At 40.4% G+C, this 20670-nt stretch overlaps 1 protein-coding gene across 4 annotated transcripts in view; it reads left to right on the top strand.

Moving 5' to 3' along the window:
* The window catches only part of LOC112456386 (insulin-like growth factor 2 mRNA-binding protein 1), an 87515-nt gene that overhangs the window by 35895 nt on the left and 30950 nt on the right, over positions 1 to 20670 (top strand). For 2 of the 4 annotated variants that reach the window (XM_025018890.1, XM_025018888.1), the window contains exon 1: positions 1389 to 2906. The exons of the other annotated variants lie outside the window; for them this stretch is intronic. In XM_025018890.1, coding sequence (XP_024874658.1) covers positions 2818 to 2906 — 89 coding nt within the window. In that variant the 5' untranslated portion in view covers positions 1389 to 2817. Of the gene's footprint in view, positions 1 to 1388; positions 2907 to 20670 lie in introns of those variants that run through there. 4 annotated transcript variants of the gene reach the window in all.

Raw genomic sequence — 20670 nt, 5'->3', positions numbered from 1 at the left:
AAACTCTTGAAAGTGATTCCAACATTTATAACGGTAACGACGCAGCTATCAAAATCCTACAAGTACGTCAAAACTAAGTACATACTTATGTTCTGCTGAAGTTAGGGAAAGTTATTCTTGGAGAACTAAACTTCAAAGCTGATATCCATCGACAGTTATTTACGATTTTATATTTAGCAAAAAATTTTTATCAACAATATCTATTTTTAGAATATGAGGTTGGATTTTGATGTTTTATGGTAAAATAATAAATTTTTCGATATACATGGTAGTTAAAAATAACAAGATATTATTTAACTCAAGGTATTGGTTTAAATTTCATCCTTTAACATTTAACAGTGTGTAAGAGTCGATTCTCGATAGCGAGATGAATTCAGAACATATCGTTAACATTTTATTACAGTTGCAGTCGAGAGTTAATATGTCATTCTTGAACGCAGCACACCGTGTATTCAAATCCTAGTATTCATCAGTGGTCGCCTTCACTCGCGGTCAATGACGCGCGTCTTCTGCTATCTACGCACTATTCGGTACGGCGCGTATCGACCCCGATTACTCCGGCAAGCCACCTCGAATTGTCGCCGTCGAACACGACCGACTCATTCCACTCGTTCGTACAAAGGAATACACGAGAAGTACGTTGGACCGTCGTGCGCACAAACTGAACCAGTTCTGAGAGAGACTTAAGATAATTTGATAATTAATTTAACAACAAATTACATCTTTCTCGTTCGCTAATTGCGTACGATCGGAAAACTCGTACGAATATAAAGGGGAGAGACGACGCGCGCGAATCCCCGCGCTTTTCCGAGAGAGCAGCGAGAGAAAGAGAAAAAGAGAGAGAGAGAGAGAGAACCATCGGCGTGGAGGCGATAGTGTGTATATACTTCCTTCACGCACGCGTCGTAAACCGCCTCCTCAACGAACGGTGCGCCTTCGGTAGTGGGGTACACCCGGCGCGTAAAGGGGAAGCTAGACCTGGTGGGGACAGATTGGGCGCGGCCTATGACGGGACCGCGCCGCGCGTGTTATAAAAATATAATATCAGTGTTACCTAGCGCTCTTTCTCACTAGATATCCCGTCCGATATTTGGCCGCACCGAATACGTGCGTGAACTCCGGTCCCTCCGCGTATCGTTGCACGCGTGTAACACGCGCACCGGCGAACGGCGTAGCGTTCTACTCCGGTATTCATTGATCGCCGCGATCGAATCTTGCTCCGGCGAACGGAGAAAAGAGTGGAGACGTGCCAGGGAGTGGGAAGGAGAGAGAAAGAGAGAGAGAGAGAGGGGAGAGGAGAAGAGAGGGAGGGAGGGGACACCCCCACGTATCGAGCAGCGCCATTGACAGCGCGGTGCTGCGTGGAGCCGCGAGCCGAATAGCAGATACCACCGATACCGGATCCCGAGGCGCACGTAATCGGCGTGACACCGGCGTGGCGCGGCGCCGAGAGAGAGAGAATTTGGCGGTCACGATCCTGCGCACCCCACGCGACCACCGATTGATCCACGTGCGAAGACAGTGACAAAAGTACGCGCGTGCTACGTGTGTGCGTCCGATACTCCGCTAACGCCGCCCGTCATTGTCGAGTCCGGCGATCGGACGGCAGCCGCGCAGCCCGGGATCGTCCCGGAATCGTCCTCGACGGACGGCCAATCGCATTCGAAGCCGGTCTACTACACTCGGTTGGTAAAAAAGCCCGAGCGGCTCCGATACGTCGAGGGAATTCCTACGTCGGCCCAGAACGAGGGGGAGGGAGAAAGGGAGAGAGAGCGAGGGAGAAAAACGGAGTGAGACACCGGAGCGGCCCGTTCCGAGGGAGAGAGGGTAGCGCCTGAAGAGAGAAAGACGCAGGAAGCGGACGCGCGCGGCGCGTTGCGGGGAAAAGAGATAGAGAGAACGCAGATAGAGCGTAGGGAAGGGAAGGGGACGGCTCGCTTAGAAGGCTAGGTATCGGGAGACGACGGGGAAAGCTAGTGCTTCACCACCCGCACGAGTTTCCCTTGGACATTCGTCCGTAGCAATTCGCGGCGTGTTTTCTTCCCTCTCCGAGTGCGAGTGAACTACGGTTGGACGGTGCCCGTCGTCATCAGTTATCCTCGTCGTCGTTGCCGGTCGTTATCGTCGTTACCGCCATCGTCATTATCATCATCGCCGTCGCCGCCGTCGCCGTCGCCGCTGTCGTCGTCGTCGTCGTCGTCCGTCGCCGTCGTCGTCGTCGTCGTCGACTTGATACAATCGTCATTTATCCGTGACGTAAATCGCGTCGTCACAGAGTCTCCTAAGAAGGAGGGAACGGCGTGCTCGAAGGAGGGAGTAAAACGCGGGACGGAAGTCGGAAGAGAGCCAAAGAGGAAAGGAAGAGGGAGAGAGAGTGAGGAAGTGCGTGCGTCGTAATCGGCGAGGAGGAGAGATTACGGCAACCCGAAATCATTCGCCGAGATATATCGTGTGTGTCGCCACGACACGTAAGCCGTGCCGCTCCTCATTCCGGAGCGGATCTGTCGAGGAGGGCGTTAAGGGCGAAAGTGCACCGGTACCTTTTTTTCTACGCTTGTCTTCCCTCCCTCTCTCTCCGCACCTCGGTGGCGCGGGAGATCAGCCAGTGTTTTAGTGCCAGTGTTTAAAGTCTACCTCAGTCGGCGGCTTGCGGCCGATAAAGCAGTTTAACAAAAGCATATTTAACAGAGAGAGAAAAAGAAAATTAATACGTGTGTACATATATATATATATACAAGGAGACAAGTGTAAGCGCGTAATCGTCGCTTCATTTTGTGCGCGAGTTTTGCAACAGAGAGCAAAGTTATTATCGTAAACATGTCTTTGGATAAGTTCGCGGAAGGCGGTATGCTGCAGAAGGAGATGGAGCGTCTGGAGATCGAGGAGAAGAACGGTGATAGTCCGAGGTAAAACTAAGAACCACGTAGCGTTATTTCCCGTTGGTCGCCAATTAACCAACAGGTGTTAATTTGCGATCTTAATTATTTCATTAGTAGATTACATACGTTCATTGAGATATAATTTAAAATTATTATCTGTTCTGTATGTTCTGAGAAGAATTTTATTCTTGAAAGAGAAAAAAGAAACGGAATGCGCGTTACAAATTAAAATAAAATTTTGAAATATTATCTTGAGACGAAACACTGAATATTTTCGAGACATTTTACGATCTGCTTTCGATCGTACGATTCAGGCATTTCTCACGTACATATCAACAACTTTACAAGCTTGCGAGAGGACTTGTGAGAGCAATAACACAAACATGAAACGAATATTGGAGGTCGTTCAAGAATGGTTAGTCATTTCGATTAGGAGTAGTCGATAATTTCGTCGACAACAGACGTAATGTATTATTGTCGTCCGTTATGAGTACATGGCACACGAAATTTCAATGTGATTTCGACAGAAATACACGAAAGTTTAGAATACACTTAACTCCGGTGGAAAACTCCGGTTAATCCAACGCGGTTCAATGCGAGATTTTGAGAGGACTACATTAGCGATTCGCGATTGTCGGGGATACTGGCACGCAAATCAACGCGAAGTCAAGACCATACATTTCCAATTGGTCGATTACGTCAGGCCGCGATTGTTTGCGAATTCACTTTTTAAGATGCGTGGCGATTATGTAATATGATGAGGTAAATTCCGGATATCGGTCGCTTCCGCCGTCGTCAATTAAGTTCTCATCCTTACAGCTCTTTCACGACTAAGGTATAGGTTCTTCAGGTTTATTTGCGAAGAATATAGGATGACATAGGGAGAATTCGGTGGGACACACTTAATTTAATAAATTAATTATTAAATAAATACGCACACAGTGTGAGAAACAAGAATGGTTAACATTTCGTACTAGTCAAGCTATAAAAATTATCTTTTTTTGATAAATAACCGATATTATATATTTTTATATATTTTTTAATATTCACATATTGAATGCTCCCACTTCGGTATCTATACTTAGAGAGAGATCGTCCATTAAAAAGAATCCTGATCGTTTAAACACCAAGAACGAAAGTTGTTTCTTCGATGTTGTCGCTCACGGCGAGCTTTCATCTGTGCGGAGCGTTTCAAATATATACCTGCCTGCCGATTTACACGCCGCGAGACAAATATAATGGCACGCAGACGGCGAAATTGTATCGCGATTTCGTCTCGACGAAGTTGAGTGTCGTCTAATCTCACGGCCGGCCAAGAATTACGCTCGCAGAGTCAACAACCTCCTCGATAAATATCGCCGATAACGTAAATCAAATTACGCACGCACGCACTCCGTGCGCGGGCGTATCTCGTCATTTACACCATGCCTCCTCGGCGGCATTCGCGCTTTCGTGCCGCTGAATGGTCGCGATCGACTTCGAGTGACGGGAGATAAAAGCCGTTTCCATATTACTGAACGTGATACGCGATCAGATTCGCAATAATATCGCGCGAATTCACGTAGTGGATTTATGTAGTTATAATTTAAAAAGAAAAAGGTTAAATATCATTTAAACTCATAAATGAATTGATGTCAGAAGTGACGAGAGCTGTAAAGCCATTAGACGAATACGTCCGGACAGGAATTACTATTTAATGAAGTTGTTTTAACTTTCTCGCATCACGGAGAACCATCATAGCGGCTTTCGTTGTACACTATATATACATATATGTATATAATATATGTATGCATTTATCTGACATATATATGTATATTAAAGCCGTTATAGTTACCGGAAACATACACCGTTCGAAGGGCCACTGTAGTGGCACGTCGAAAATCTTCTCTGTGTTTGTGAAGACATTACAATGACTCACCTAGTTCACATTAAGTCACTAAACAAACTCGTTAAAAGTAGTCTCTCTGCCTATTTACGATAATTTGTATAAATATGTCTTATGATAAAGACACGTCATTCAACTTTCCTTTCGATTTCCAGGAAAGAAAAACTTTTTAAATAGTAAAGTTAGAGGTAGTTATTTTTTCTATGGTAGTTTTGTTCGGTTCCATCGTGGCGAGAAGGTTAACAACTCCGAATGAGAGCAGCCAATGTCGTTCCGTGACTTGAAGATAAAATATTGAATATCTCATAACGTTCTTTTTTCTTCACAGTCGCAGAGAGAGATTGGTTGTTGCGTATACATTATACGCGTATATATTTCGCGCATATATCATCCATATTATACATATTAAAATAAATTATTAAAAAATTGATACAGTACAAAAAATTACAAAACCACAAATTGTATAGTGTTTAAAAATTCAGTAGGTACTTGAATTATGATCTGATATATTTAGGGAAGATTAACGAATTTTATCGAATTAAAATTTTGTCATCGAAATATTTAATAATAAATCCGAATAAATCTAAATACATCAATTATTGTTATATATAGTTGTCAATTATTGTTGTATATAGTAGGTCTATTAATATTGTTGTTATTATTGAGTTCTCGTGTAAAAAATTTTATCGTGGGAAATTAGGATCAATAGAAAGTAATATTTAAAAAATCGATGCAATCAATAATCAGCCAGTTTCCTTCTCAGCTAAAACCAACTCTGGTCTTGGCGTTACACGTGGCGTGATTTCGTCCCTGAACGGCGTCGCCATCAGCATGATGGACGTCACCACGGACGGGAAATTCTTTTGGGCGAAGAGTTTATCACGTACGCATAATGTTTACTTATCGCGTTATCGCCCGATCGAAATTTTTTTTATCGGAAAAACTCTAACAGAGACTGACCAAGAAGCATAAAAATAAATTGAGAAAGGTTCACGGTACTCACGTATTGTTCGAAATAAGAAGAGTTCTAAGAAGAATTTAGTAGGCCGTCGTTAGGTTTTAACTTGTAATTTTTGAGCTCTTATAAAAACTGTCAGTGTTGTAGAAAAATGTCACGTGTGAATTGAAAAATTATTCGATTAAGACCATATAATATATACATATAATATAAACTGTACATGTTTGAATTACGTGAAATATCTTACAATAAATTTTAAAAATATAAATATGAAATAGATTTTTATACGCTTTTCACAGACAGAAAGCGTCGAAATCGTATCGAAAGGCACATTGAAATTTATAACTCGCACAACGGCTTCATTGTGTTTGCGATATAAGATTTTGCCGAAAATGGCGGCGATAGAGCGAGGGGGACGGTATCGCGTACGTGACTTCAAGAATGACACCCCGTAAAACGAAAACGCAGCGTGACTCATTCGAGAAGGTGGAATAATAAAGAACAGGGATCAAGCAAGACTTTCTCTGCCGCCATAAACGGAGTATACGCGCGCATTTATGTACAGATCATATTAACAGCTTTAATTTTCAATCGCGCCTCGTCTGGCTAATTGAAAGTCAGGTTTTCTTTATAAAAATATCGGAGCATTTCTAAGTTTTGAGATATAACTCTCGAGTTGTGAACGATTTGCAACGTAAGAATTAAGATTTGGCTCTAATTTTTAAGGTGATAATTATGAAGAACATTTGGAGCATTTTCCAAGATATTTTTAATTTTACTACAATCACAGTGTACTTCGTTCGCTAAAATTTCATCGAACAGCTCTTTATTCATAGCAAATGCAAGTTTTTTCATAAATCACTCGAAAGTAACGCGGGATATAACATGAAAAAAAGTAGTTTAGATTTCTGATGAAGTTCAACAAAAATGGGGCCGCACGTGTAATTCCTAGCGGCGCCCATGTGCACCCACGTGGAGAACTCGCATCAGGTACACGCTGTGCGTGCGCGTACGCGTGACACGCACGAATTAGGGCCAGAAATAGTGCACCATATCGCGCACGAACTGCGACGCGGCTTAAAAATAACGCGGGGAAATAGACCATATATGTACGCGTACGGTTTATTATGGCGAAGTCCGCACCGGAAACCGGCGGTAAATAAATAGGCGGAAGAAGCGAGGGCAAAGGTAGAAAGAAAACGTCTCGCTTGCCGTTCTGTATTCGAAAATGTCGGCTTGGAAAAGAACGTGCGCTTGAAGAATCGAAACAAAGAAATGGGGAAAAAAATAAAGCTCAAAATGGTGGTAACAACGAAAAGTGAAAAACGGCTCGGCAAATTGAAAAAGAATATAAAACCTAGCTGGTTTTGATGAAAATATATTTGCTTAGGAAGGAAAATGTGGGGAAAATCGCGAACTCGAGATACTTAGGGAAGCAACGAAATGGAAAATTCCGGAAATCAGTCGAAAACTCGAGAATCAAGAAGGAAAAACAGGCTACTAATTCTGATAATTGAAACAAGGGGAATTAAGAGATCAAAAGATTCTTCTTCAGAGTACCACGCACATATAGGTGTCGCGTTCGAAAGGGAAATCGCGAATTTCGTCGATGCGTGAAAAAGATCGGCGCTGCGAACATTTACCTAGCGAACACGCGTGCGCGAAACTTACGACGTGTCACCAGTGATATTTTTCTTTGCCTGCTTACGTAATTTTCCATTACGTAAACGCGTGACGACACGCGCAATTACGTCGTCGTGAATTCTTCTTTCACTTCGCAAAGGAGCGCGTGCGTAGAGACGCAAGCGAATCCGATTCTTTAAGTCGCGACACGGGTCCAAAAATATAATACAATGAAATAGCAGAATGAAAAGTACAAATCATAACACTCCGTGTACGCGCGTACAATCTCTCTCTTTAGAGATAGTGGACATTTATATAACAATATTTACAAATTAATACTTTAAAATATAAATCAAATATTTCGTAATGGAGATTGTTATATAATTAAACTAGAAATTACCATTGTACGAAATGTCAGACAAACTTTCCCTTCTGCTTCACGGCAAAAGCGTTCTTGCTTCCGTCCTCTCTTGAAAGAATTCATTTCGCTCATTTCTTTTATCTCGTCGGTCGTGTGAGCTGCGCTTGAAAAAGAGAAAACGAAATTTAGAAACGTTCTGTGCTTAAACACGCGCGGAGAAAATGCTCTATCTGCTCTTGTAATATACATTACACTCGCGTCTTTATTTTCCCCGCCAATTAAACCCGCGGGACGGACACGTGATGCGGTTCCAGCCGAAACTTTCCACGCGAGGCCCCGCTCGCCTTGTCCCCTCCCCGCTTCTAAATCTCCTAATAGCGATCGTCATCATCACACTCGTCGCCTCGCACGCATACACGCACTGCCGCGTCCACATTACCGCGCTCTTCATACCAAACAAACAAAACCGCTCCAGACGGATCGCAATCAGCACTAAATGCGCATTGACAATCACTGGGATTCCTCGGAATTCTTTGACAGAGCTTTCTTCGTGCCCGAAGAAATACACCTTCGTTGAATTAAATTCTTTTAATTAGAAACTAAATAATAAATTAAAGCGTAATATTGCGTATGATGAACATTCTCATAAGCTTTATTACAATGTAAAGCAAGAGGTGCGCCAACAAGCATCCTGTCGCAATTTGAAACGAATAAATGAATAAGGAAACCGCAGGACAACCTCAAAGTAACGCGAGACGCGCGCGGTGTTGAAATTTGATGAAGAGATGATCGCACGCGATCGCACGGTTCTCTCACGCGACGACTCGTTAAAAAAACCGCTCCAAAAAATATAGTAGTATTTTTACACTTCCGTCGAGGAGTGCAGATCGTTCTCGCGACCTCCAAAAATACAAAGGAAAAAAAATGAGTGAAACTGCAAGTCGTTTTTACGACTTTTAAATGTATACGAAGGGAAAAATTCGTGAAAAACACATGAAACGACTAGGATTTCAGTCAAAGTATCACTTGCAATTTTTTTACATGATAATCGTCTCCGAAAAGGGTATTATCGCGCGCGCAAAAAGCGGTTACGCGAAGAAGATCGCGTGCAAAAATCGCACGGCGATCCCGGACAATCGCGCCGCCGCTCTCTATATCGTTCTATAACGACAAATAATGACGGATAACCATAATAAAGTTAAGTGGGCAAGAAGGAGCGGGGGGGGGAGAGGGACGAATTACGGCGGAGGCGGCTACGTGGCGGAACAACGTGCGTGACTTTAATTTAAGAGCGGATAGTCCGGATACGGCGATCTCGGCGATGCGTCCTCTCCCTGCCGAGATCGCGAGTAATAGAAATGTAAATGGCGAACGGGCGATTCTGAGAAATGGAAACGGTCTGCTCGTACTTTCACGACGAGAGGCCGGCGAACGTTATGGAGACGCGTGTTCGAGTTACGTCGCGGCCGAGCCGCCATTTTCTGCTGGCATGGCGGTCTAAGCAGATATAGCGGATGCGCTATCTTGAATAGAGGGAGAGAGCGAGAGAGAGAACGTGTAATATAACACGTTAGTGCATAACATAAATAACGTTTGATTTGCGCGAGCGGATCGAAAGGAGATGCCGCGATGAGCGACCTTATCATCGATTCGTCGAAGCGAATAGCAACGGCGAAATACCACGTCACGTGTCGCATCAGCCAGGCTCCGGATAGAGCGTTCTCTACGTTGTTCGTGGCTCTATCTTCCAGTGAAAACGCGCATCGCGCCTTTTTTCGCGTCGGTAACGCAGGCATCTATGACACTGTCGTCGCGGAAAATTCTTCCCGTCGAAAACGTTCTTTTCGACTATAATTTCGAGATTAGTATAAATTATAGCTACCTCGAGCACTCGGCGGAGACGTTCGATTGACTCTTTTCTTTTAGTATCAAAATCGAATCGAATCAGTCAATGAATACATTTCATTGTTAGACAAGATATTAAGTTACTGCGTGACGATGCAAACTGTTATAGCGATTATTACGAGAATATAATAGCCAATTTTCAATTTTCAATACTAAATATCTTAGCCAAACTAAGCTTTTAATTAAACAAAGAATGAGATTTTATTATCTGTTCGTATTTTGAAACGTTTGAACTTGTCATAATGAAGATGTCTTCCATCACTTTTATATAATAGTTAAAAAGCAAATAATAATAAATTAATAAAAGAATCTGTGAAAAAAATTAAGGGAAAAAACATCTTGTGACCAATATAAAATTCCTCCGATTTGCTGAATTTTTATTTAAAAAGTTGAGGAATGGTTACAACTGAAGAAGTTGTATTTTCTCTATTCTCTTTATTTTATCGTTTCATTACGGAAATATTTAAGAAAGGAAACTCCACTGGATGCAGTATGCAGCCTGCGTTTAATAATTGCAAGAAAATATCTCTCCAAACGCTTTCGTCTCACACAAAGTTTTCCGTTATCGCCTGCATCATTCTCGCCTCCCTGTCAATCTCAGCGTTAAGGTTCCTCTTGGGAAATCTTCCGAACAAAGAAGCCAGGTAAATTTTTGGCGCGTTTTAACGGTCCTTCGGGCTCGACGGGTAAACTTCCAGGAAGGCCCCTCTGTCGATTTCTCAATATTTCCTTTTACCTGAACACGGGATCGAGCAGACCTGAAAATTTCGAAAGAGACACGGGAAATAACAGAAGGGTATCTTTTATGATCGTTTCTACAAAGAAATGCGTTCTCTTTCTAAAACTTTTCTGATGGTCTTCGGAATATATTGTTTAATTTATAAATTCCTTTTAGAAGTTTTTCTTCTGGAATTTCTTTAAAAAAAATAATCTTCTTTTATGATGGATCTTTAACGAACCCTGGTAACTTAAAGAATAATATTCCTTTGCCTTTTTTCATCTTTTATTCCATTGTATCTTTTTCTTACTTTCCCTAAATCTCAGTTTTCATTTTCTGTCAAGATTTTCAAGGGTGATCTCAACCATATTCGATATCATTTCGCTGTTAGAAATCTTTTAGTGACAATGGAAGACACACGCGGATAACAGCAAAAGAAACTGCCAAAAATTCTTCTGAAAACAAACATCTTTTTTTTTTTAATCGTAAGTAATTTTAAGACGTTCAAGTTTTTTCGAATTTTACAATATAAATAACGCAGAAAAGCTTTAAAGAAGAGGCTTTTTACGCACAAAATTTAAACGTAGTGTACCTCTCTTGGCGAAATAACTTAAGAGCGTAAAAATGGCGTCGGCGCTCAAGATGACAGCCGCCATTTGCAAACCGGCTTGCGATGTCCCTCACTGATTAGCATACAAGTTGCATACTACTCAATCATTATCAAGCTGTAGCGCTAACAAGGATTTGCTCTTATATCTGCAAATATTTGATAAATCAACATAAGAAAATAATAGCAATTCTTCCGTCCAAATTTTTAATAGATATTTGGATTATTTGTACAGTTATCTTTTTCTTTTTAGTGCACTTCAATAAGCAACGCGAATAGTTTGAAGAAAATTAAAGCTATAAACATTACATAATTTATTTCATCAACTTTTACAATGAGAATTTTATTACATCGAGATTGTACTAAAATTAATCGTGTCGGAAATATATATTAATTTATATAACAATATATTATACATTTAACCCTAGAGAGGTAATATGAATTTTCTCATACGTGAATTAAATTACCCCAAACTTGTACCGCGTGTATAATGTTTCTATTTGTTGTTAGACAACTTTCTAATAGATAATTTTGTTTGTTCTTTAATAGGGAAGACGATAGTAGTCATCAATTTGTGGTAGTAAAAAAAAAAACAGTAAAAAAATCTTGAAAAACAAAACAAAGAACCAAAAATTGAGCTGAAATGACTTTTTTAATAAAAAATGTTGTAGTTTTTCATAAAATTCACCGATTTTAAAAAATCCAACGGATTTTGAAAGACGAATAGACAACTTTCAAGGGCATGTAAGCGACTTTTTCGTTTCTTAAAAAAAGAAACATTTTTCTTTGAACGTCTGAAGTAGAGGAAATGACGAAAAACTGTTGGATGGGAAAAATCGCAAAAAATGGAAAGTAAAACAGATTCTGTCGATTATTATTTATTTGAAAGGTAGTCAAAAGTTATAAAAGTATATGGAAACAGTAAAATTAACTCCACAAAAACTTTACAAAGTTTTAATCAGTTGCTGTGCAGGAACAGCAAAAATGAAATAATTGACCGAATCTTAAAGAATTATATATGAAACAGGGGTAGAATTTTCCGGGGAATGCTATAAAGTATATAATTTTTTGTTACCGATTTTCACAAAAAATCTGAAATATATTTTACTGTGATAAAAGTCGAACGTAAACGGTTAAGTAGGGGTACTACGTTACCCCAAACGATTTTCTTTTTCGGTCACAGCTGCTGCACGAATCTAACGCACTCGCTTAATGACGGAGGTCGACTGCCGGATGACTAAACTAAATTATGGTTAGGGTCTCAGTATGAAAACTAACTTTTCTAAGTCAGAGGCGTAATTTGAATTTCGCGTGGGGCAACGTATTACCCCACATTACCTTTCTAGAGTTAAGACATTAAAATATACAATTATACTTTGGATAATAGATTACGTTATGATAACTTAAGCATGAAGTTATCGAGTCGTCTCGAGTGTCTCTCTATTATTCTTAGTTCTTCTCCTCGATATTTCTTTCGTTCCTTCGTATAATCGATGACTGGAAAATTCCTCGCAGGCTGCGAATCGCGAAGTGCATCGAATAGTCGAGACGCATCAGCGTGACATTATGCTCGCGCGATAGTCGCGGTATTTTCTCTAGTCAGCTCGCGCGGGAGTTCCTTGCACTCTCTTTGTCTCTCCCGTCGATCAACGCACCCGCGAACGATTCCGTTTCCACCTTATGGCCGAAGAAGACAGACGCCGTGCCCCGTGTCGCTGGCCGCGTAGTCTTTCCTCTCGTCATCGGATGCGTTCCTGGAAGTGCAACGGAGCCGTGTCTCCATACGTGGCTAGCAGTTTCTCCGTAACATTGATTAGTGTGTCTTATCAGAGTCTCGTAAGCAACGAACATCCACCTCGCCTTTTCGCTCCTCTCGCGAAACATTGTCACGACCTTTTGTGGGATAAAATCTAGCCCGCGATTATAATTCAAGTTTTTTAGTTTATGTACGCGACTTGCCTAGAGTTCTGTCCAGCACAACTTGTATAGATACTGCATATACAAAAATTATAAATATTAGTTTAATTATCTTTAGCGTTTCTATAAATTAAAGATACGAGATCTAATTAGAGATTCCGCGATTCGCACTTTAATTATTTAAATTAGAATGGAAGTAAATTTATGTGCAAACGTGTGCTTTTACTCTGCAAACGTTACGGTGTAAATTTAACAAATAAGTTATGCGGACCGAATGGTACATGAAATATAAGCGAATATACAATACGATTGTGCTGAATGTAAAATACATTTATTGCCCTGTCAAAACAATCGTTTGCATAAAAGAAATTTGTATTCGCTGAACACGGCATTATTTGCCGACGGGAAATGTATACTCTCCATACATTGTTCTCTTTAAGAATATATTTCTTTATCTCGTTAATCTTGTTCAACCGTAATTTCAGCTTGTTCGTACAAGCTGAGAAATGTTTAGGGAAATGGAAAATAATTTGTAGAGAGAAATTAATTTAAAGAGGAAGTAACGTGATACAAGTCAGTTCTTTATGATTCTAACGCGACGGCCTCTCTCGTCCCCTGCCGTGACAATTTAAAAGGTTAATTAGACTATCGCTGATTATCGCGTTGGGCTTATCCTTCCTTTCTCTTGCCGACCACGTGTAACGGTTTGTAAACGTACAGGGGTCTTCATGGCTGCCTCTTTCCGGTCGGTCGTCAACTAACCGAGGTCACGCGAGCTTACGTAAAAAGGCACATATCTGGCTTTCGCGATCGAGTCAGACCGTGGGCCATTATTTATTCAACAGCCTCGTCCTACTTTGAGCTTTTCGTTGAGCCCGTGCAAGTCCGCGACGTCACGCTGAAGGAGGGCTAAAAAAAATAAAACGAGGGTGAGAACCAGGGGCGGAGAGGAAGAGAGTTCGGGATGCTTCCTAAGATTTATTGTATTTTATTTTTATAATCGCTTTTATGCTCCTTTAAAGTGTTTGCTCGTTAAGACTTTACACCTCATTTTATATACTGTACCCATCGTATTCTAATTTATCGACTTAATTTCAATTAATATCCTGCAAAATGTTTTTGCTTACTGACAATATATTTCATTTATGAATTCAACTTTCTGTAGCGCAAGTTTGATCGATCGCTATTTGCATGATTTTTTTATATTCAATTTTGATGTTACAATCAACATTTTTAAAAGCTTATATGTACCAATACTTGAAATTTCGTCACGCAAAAGTCACGCGGAAATGAGCATACTGGTTCCCATGCAATTTTTGCTGAAAAAATCATTTTTTAACAGACATTATCCACGCAAATTCTGATGAGACCGCAACGTGATAATTAAATTCGGGGTGATTTTTGGCGCGCTCTATTGTAGTCACCGCTGTTTACGTTCTCGAGATGCATCGTCGCTATGTATCGAAAAAACACGGGCGGAAATGATCTAAACGGAACACCGAGAAACAAGAGAGACGCGAAACACGACGAATCGAAGCGGCAAGGGAGGAAGAAAGAAAACGAGAATGGTGTCAGAGATACAGGAGAGAAGAGGAGAGAACTCGGCGTGGGGCCCTAACAAAATTTTAATTAAATTTTATAATCTGGAGACGACGTTGTCTCGGGCATTGTACAAGCGGCTGGAACTTAAGCCTTTGTCACGCGAGCGGCGGCAGCGACGACTCGTTTTCGTATCCCGCGGGATACGCGAGCGAGGGTGGGTGGGTGCATCCGCCCCCCCCCCCCCCCCCCCCCCCCCCCGCTCTTTCTTTTTCTCTCTCTTTTTCGCTTGCCATCGCGACATGAATACATCGCCGTTGCATTTAATTAATTCCTCGCCGATTCCCCCCTCGCCGCCGCGCCGCGACGTCTCGATGTCCGTGTATTTTATTCGCTTCTTTTTTTTGTCACGGACGATTAAACAGCCGCCCGGTGCCTAAATTCGATTAAAACTAGAATCGACGCCTGGCGCCGTGTACCGAACCGCGCGGGACAGCCGCTTCCTGCGTCCTTAAGGCACGCATCGCAGTCGGGATTACGATAAACACCGGGAACAGCGTATAGTTTTAGTTGAAGGAGAAAAAGAGTAAACAAGTGAGTGTGAGTGCATGAGGGAATGAATTTTTTATTTAAACGTTCCTGACGTTAATTAAACCTCGAGTTTTTAGCAAGTAGCGTTTTCGCATTATAAAAATTATACAGCAATGTCAAGATAATTTTGTTGCGACAGATGTTACGGTAGACAAAAATATAAGCAGAATATAAGTCTTAAATTATGATGAAATTAGGAAACTGTTTAATCGAAACACGAATCTCAAAAATTTCAGAACGGTGTATTGTCGCATTTCCCTAATTAAGGGCATCTTAAGAGGTTGTTTTGCACAAATAAAATTTTGCTTCGGAATTGAGTGAACTTCGACCGAGATCCTCCAGCCGATTCTACCACATGCCTCTTCACCGAGAGCGAGGAGGACGAATCTCGAGGATCTCTCTTCTCGCCGCCCTACGAGGGGCTGCGTAGGCCTCTCCTTCGTGCGTGTGTACCGAGGGAGGAGGGCCTCGCAAGTTAAATTCGCGCAAAGTTACCGGCGATGCCGCGACCCACAGGCGTGTGTGCTTCACCCACGCACCTTCCCGAAGTATTGATTACTTTCCGCCTGTGGGAAGGAAGAGACGCGGATGAAGGGTAGGGCGGGATAACAGGAGCAGGAGGACGAGGAGATGGAAAGGACGGAAGGGAAGCCTCGTATACTTTCTCTTTCTCGCACTCTTTTTTCTGGCTCTATTGTGACATCTTTCTCTTTCTTTCTTTTCTTCGTACACGTACACACAAAAATGCGTGTTCTTCTTTAATTTATATTACTCTTTCTGAATATATTACTGTTGTAGAAAATGCAACCGAATAAAATATGTGGAGAGATATTTTATGATTTAATTATTAATAATTAATACACATATTGCAGTACAGTCAATTTATTATTTATAACGTTGGTACTGTATGCATCGAAAATATAATAATCGTGAATTCATAAGTCTTAAATTGATTCACATTTAATGTTTATTCGCATAAAATCGTTCTTTATTCTCGGTGTACAAAGCGGTGTTACTATCACATTTAATATTTTCTATTTTATCTATTGAGTGCTATGTTACTATATACTCTCACTTTTTTTTAACTGTTTTCTCATTTTGTTTCACTTCCTTTTATTCTGGTTTCTATGTTTTCACAATTTTGCTCATTTTGGTAATAACATCAGTAAATTCTTATTAACGGAGTTCGTAGGAAAGTAGAAGCACAAATTCGTGTACCCACATTTCTCTCTTACACACATGTGTTTTCTAACGCTCTCTTGCTTTTTCTACGTGACTAACGCTGTGACATATATACATTCATTCTTACTCCTTCGCCTTCGCCTTCGCCTTCGTCTTCGCTTTCGCCTTTGCCTTTGCCCTTTCCATCTCGCCTAAAACCACCATCGATATCGCCGGTCATCTACTGCGAAACGTGATCCTCGTATCTCAATTTGTTAAGTTCTGCTGGGAAATTCGACGATCTTCCTGGCTCCTCGATGTCGTCAAATATTCCGGGGAGAATTATTATATCAGTTAGATGAAGTCCGCTATTTAGATGAGGAGGAAGCTGCGGACTTGCTTTTCCAGTAGAGATGACATTTTTTTATAAGAGACAATCACGCTAATTATCTCGAGAAGATCCCCTTTGATAAACAGAGCTTTCTTTGACGACAGAAATATTTTTATGTATTTTTAAAAGTTATTTTGAATTAGTACACAGCAACAATCTCTATAATATATAAATATCTGTGACATCGAAACATAAATTCGAGATTATATATTGATATTGATACCAGCTTTAAATGCTTTAAATTCTTCATAAAAAATTTCAAGAATTATGCTTGTTTTACATAATTTTATGTATATAATATACTTATATATTTATTCATATTATACTTATATTTAACTTATATTTTCGAGATCGGATTGCGATGAATCTTCATCGGCGTGGAGTTTTTCCTCGGCCGAAGAAATCTGTATAAAATACGTCTGCGATATTTCCGATAACGATCTCGGCTCATTATTAACCCGACCGTGCTAGATTCCGTATCTGTGCCATCAACCATTCATCATTTAGACGGTGCAAAATCGGGAAATGTCGAATTCTGACCCGCGAAACCACCAAATATACTCGCCGATATCTTTAGCGACATCGCTCGACCTCGCAATGTAAAAGGATTCTCGAAACGGTCTCGATCGACGTTCACTTCTGAAGTTCTGACCCAGATCCTTAGAACTGGTCCATCAGATCGAACGTTTAAATTTACGTTAAATTTTGAAGTTCGAATGTAAACAGGAATTTATCGGCAAACGAAAATTTTATTTCGTCAATCGCAAAAATCTGGTAATTTTATTGGAAAACTGATTACAAGAAGATTAATTATTCGAGAACATTGAAGATTTTAATTAATTGACTAATTTCCGATTGAATGACAGAAAAAGAACCGGCGTTCTTTGAGAACCTCGAAACTCGTGACCCGGTCAGTTTCGACTAAACCGTATCGATTATCGGCAAATGTCCACCCCTTTTTAATTCTGGACATGTGCAAATTAACCCTCTGATACGCTCTTTGCGGGTCAAAACGAACAAATCACTTTTCTCATCACTTTTGACAGATATTCATGTGAATGAATCATATTCATATTTCCATTTGTTTGTACAATTTCTGAAAAATAATTTCCCGTAAATATTATATGTATTAGAGAGATTGCACTGCCTGATTAAATAAATATTCAAAAATGTGTACAATGAAATTAAAAGTTGTTACTGCAATAATTTGCAGATACATTATATATGTTTTTTTTTTTTATATATATAAACAAATATCTCAAGAGAAGCGAAAAGAACAACTTCAATCAAATTGAGTGAACAACTGGCTCTGTCTATCGACCTAATCATATTTAACATAACTTTAGATCGAAACCGATTAATGAGCTTGGCAGCAGGGGGATGGGGGCGGATTGCCTCATCGATCGCAGGTGATGGTGGTAGTTGGATCGTTCCCCAAAATAGCCGCGAAAGCCAGACGGACGCGGAATGGCACGCGAAATGACGGGCCCATCTTCGTTATCAGCGCGCGCGCCGTCAATTTTCGTAGGCGCGAATCGGCCGGCGGAATCGGTGTGTGTAATCACTTTACGCGGTAGGAGAACTTTCGGAGTCTCGCCGAATCGATCCGCGTTCGTTCGGTCGTTTCCCCGGCGAACCACCCTGGCGGATTCGTGACGGCCAATGCACGCGCGTGCCTTCGAACCGGCGCATCTTAAAGCGCGATGAGACCGAAGACGATGCTCCGCGCTTTCGTGCGGATTGCATTCCGGAAAGCCTCTATTCGATACTCCTGCTAAGGAAAGAAGTTGCTCGCAATCGTGCCAGTTGTGACAATGTCGATTTCTAATTTTGCATTTACAAATATGCTCCTCGTATAGTCTGCATTTTTGTATGTAAGAAGACTCAAATCAGATCCAAATTCTAAAGTCATGATTTTAAACTATTAGAAAATTATTTCAATTACCTTTCTGTATTCGATTATAAACATTTTTACCTTTACCTTTATAAATTTCTATCTTCAATTGCATATATTTTATTTATTAATTTTGCATGATAATAAATTGATAAATTGCAATGTGAAACTTTGAAGGGAACATAATTTTATAATCACATTCTTTAAATAATATGTTATTATTTTTTCTACTATTTCTTGAAATCTTTATCCAAAAAAATTAATGTTTTTATGCAACTATTATTCAACTATTATACTTTCAAGATCCAATAAGATTTCGAAAATAACGTTAAGTTAATGTCTGATATTTATTGCATAAAATTTTCATTTGATAGCAAATGATAAAACGAATATCAAACTAATTCAGATATTGTATTATACTCAGAGAGAGAGATATTAAATGGAAATGTCAAATGGTAAATAACAAATCTAGCTTAACAGTAAGTTTGCATCTGTCAAATTATAATGGTTTGATATATTATCTAAAAGCCCTGATGTTAAATAACGATATATTACCTCGTGAATTACAGAACATTTTAGACATAACTTAAATAATTATGGATACAATTTATATTTTATTTTCTTCTTTCGATAAAATTTTCCTCACATTATTATTTATAAATTAAATGCTATAATGGCTAAAGAAACTTATGATTTGTATTCTTTTCTGTTACAGGTAAGCATACTTTGATGACCACAATCTATGTAATGAGACATGAATGATGAACATCAGGTAATTAAATATCTAATAGAAATAACGGTACAAGTTTCTTTGTTTATTCGCGATAAGTATCTAGAAATAATATGATTGAGACAGAGGCGATGGTAAATCGAGATAAATTGTTTAGAATTCGACAAGATTTTTATCTTGAGAATTATTCCGCGCCTACTTAATACTTCTCGAATTTAAGTAGAATTTAGTGTCCTAAAAGATATGAGCTATATCATCAATTTTACATTTTCAAATTACATACCTATACACACACGCACATACACGATAAAATACAACTTTATTAAAACTCCAACTTTATTAAAACTTTATTAAAACTCCATTAGTTACGTCAAAATTCTGAAAATGAAAGGCCAGCTTCACGGAGGTGAAGCACACAGACACCATCCGTGCATAACTATTTCTCTCCGTCATTTCCGAGTCCCCGCGCCCTTCGACCCCTCTCCGGCCCTTCCGCGTGCTCGCTCGTTATGGCGAGCGATGCGAGACCGCCAGCTGCGAAGGACTCTATTTCGGGAGTGAGCGTAGAAGCGGGACGCGAATTCGTTAATCGATTGCGAGACGTCTCGGTCGCGTTTTTGACTAGCCGCGTCCTAGGACGACGGCGCCGCCGCCGCCGCCGCCGCTTCCCACCTGTCGCACGCGTGCTCGCTTCTCCAGGATGTAACCCTGCTGGCCAGCCGACCAGGACGATTGCGAATTTCGAGCAGCAGCGAATTTCTAAGAGCGTGCGAGGCTGTCTAGCGCACCGCTAGACAAATGTTAGGACTGTTTGGGTCGCCGATCAGGGGACAAAGGTCCTCGCGGTTGTCCTCGGCGACGAAATTATCTATCGAGTTCAATACTAGCGGAAATCGATTCCTAGATTAATCCTGCGGTTCTAAATTGGAACGAGGAACGTATTCTATGCATATTGTACGCGATGATGATCCTATTCATGCACGATTGTCGAATCCTCACAGACTTCGAAACCGATTAGAGATTGTTAGGTTTTTGTTATAATACGCGACACAAATATCGTTACTATCGATCAGACAGTTTTTAAAAAATAGAAGGACCAAGCTTCGTTTTATCTACTTTTGATCCGTGACATTTCAGAGAAGTAGGTATTCCTGACCCCGCACAGATATTTATACATCATGAACTATAGACTCATATCTGTCAGGAGGATTGAAATTTCACAACTGTAATTGCATTGTGGCTTTTTATTAGTTTTTTTATTAGCATTTCGTTATAAATGGAAATTTTTAGATTTCTGCAATAAAAAAATCTGATTTATGTTTGCCGTTTATGTCACATAAGATATGTACGAAACAACTCGGAAAATTACTTTCCGTGAAAATTCGATTGGTCGATTGGAACTAAACCGAGGAAAACGAAAGTTAAAACGTATGAAATGTAAAATTTTCATGAAAAACGAGATCCAACACATGTGGCTCAGAGAGGAGAAAAAGATCAGGACGTGACCCGGC

Source organism: Temnothorax curvispinosus, unplaced genomic scaffold (genome assembly GCF_003070985.1).
Source record: "Temnothorax curvispinosus isolate PA1 unplaced genomic scaffold, ASM307098v1 QBEX01006756.1, whole genome shotgun sequence".
NCBI classification, from domain to species: Eukaryota; Metazoa; Arthropoda; class Insecta; order Hymenoptera; family Formicidae; genus Temnothorax; species Temnothorax curvispinosus.
This window is presented reverse-complemented; position numbering and strand designations above follow the sequence as displayed.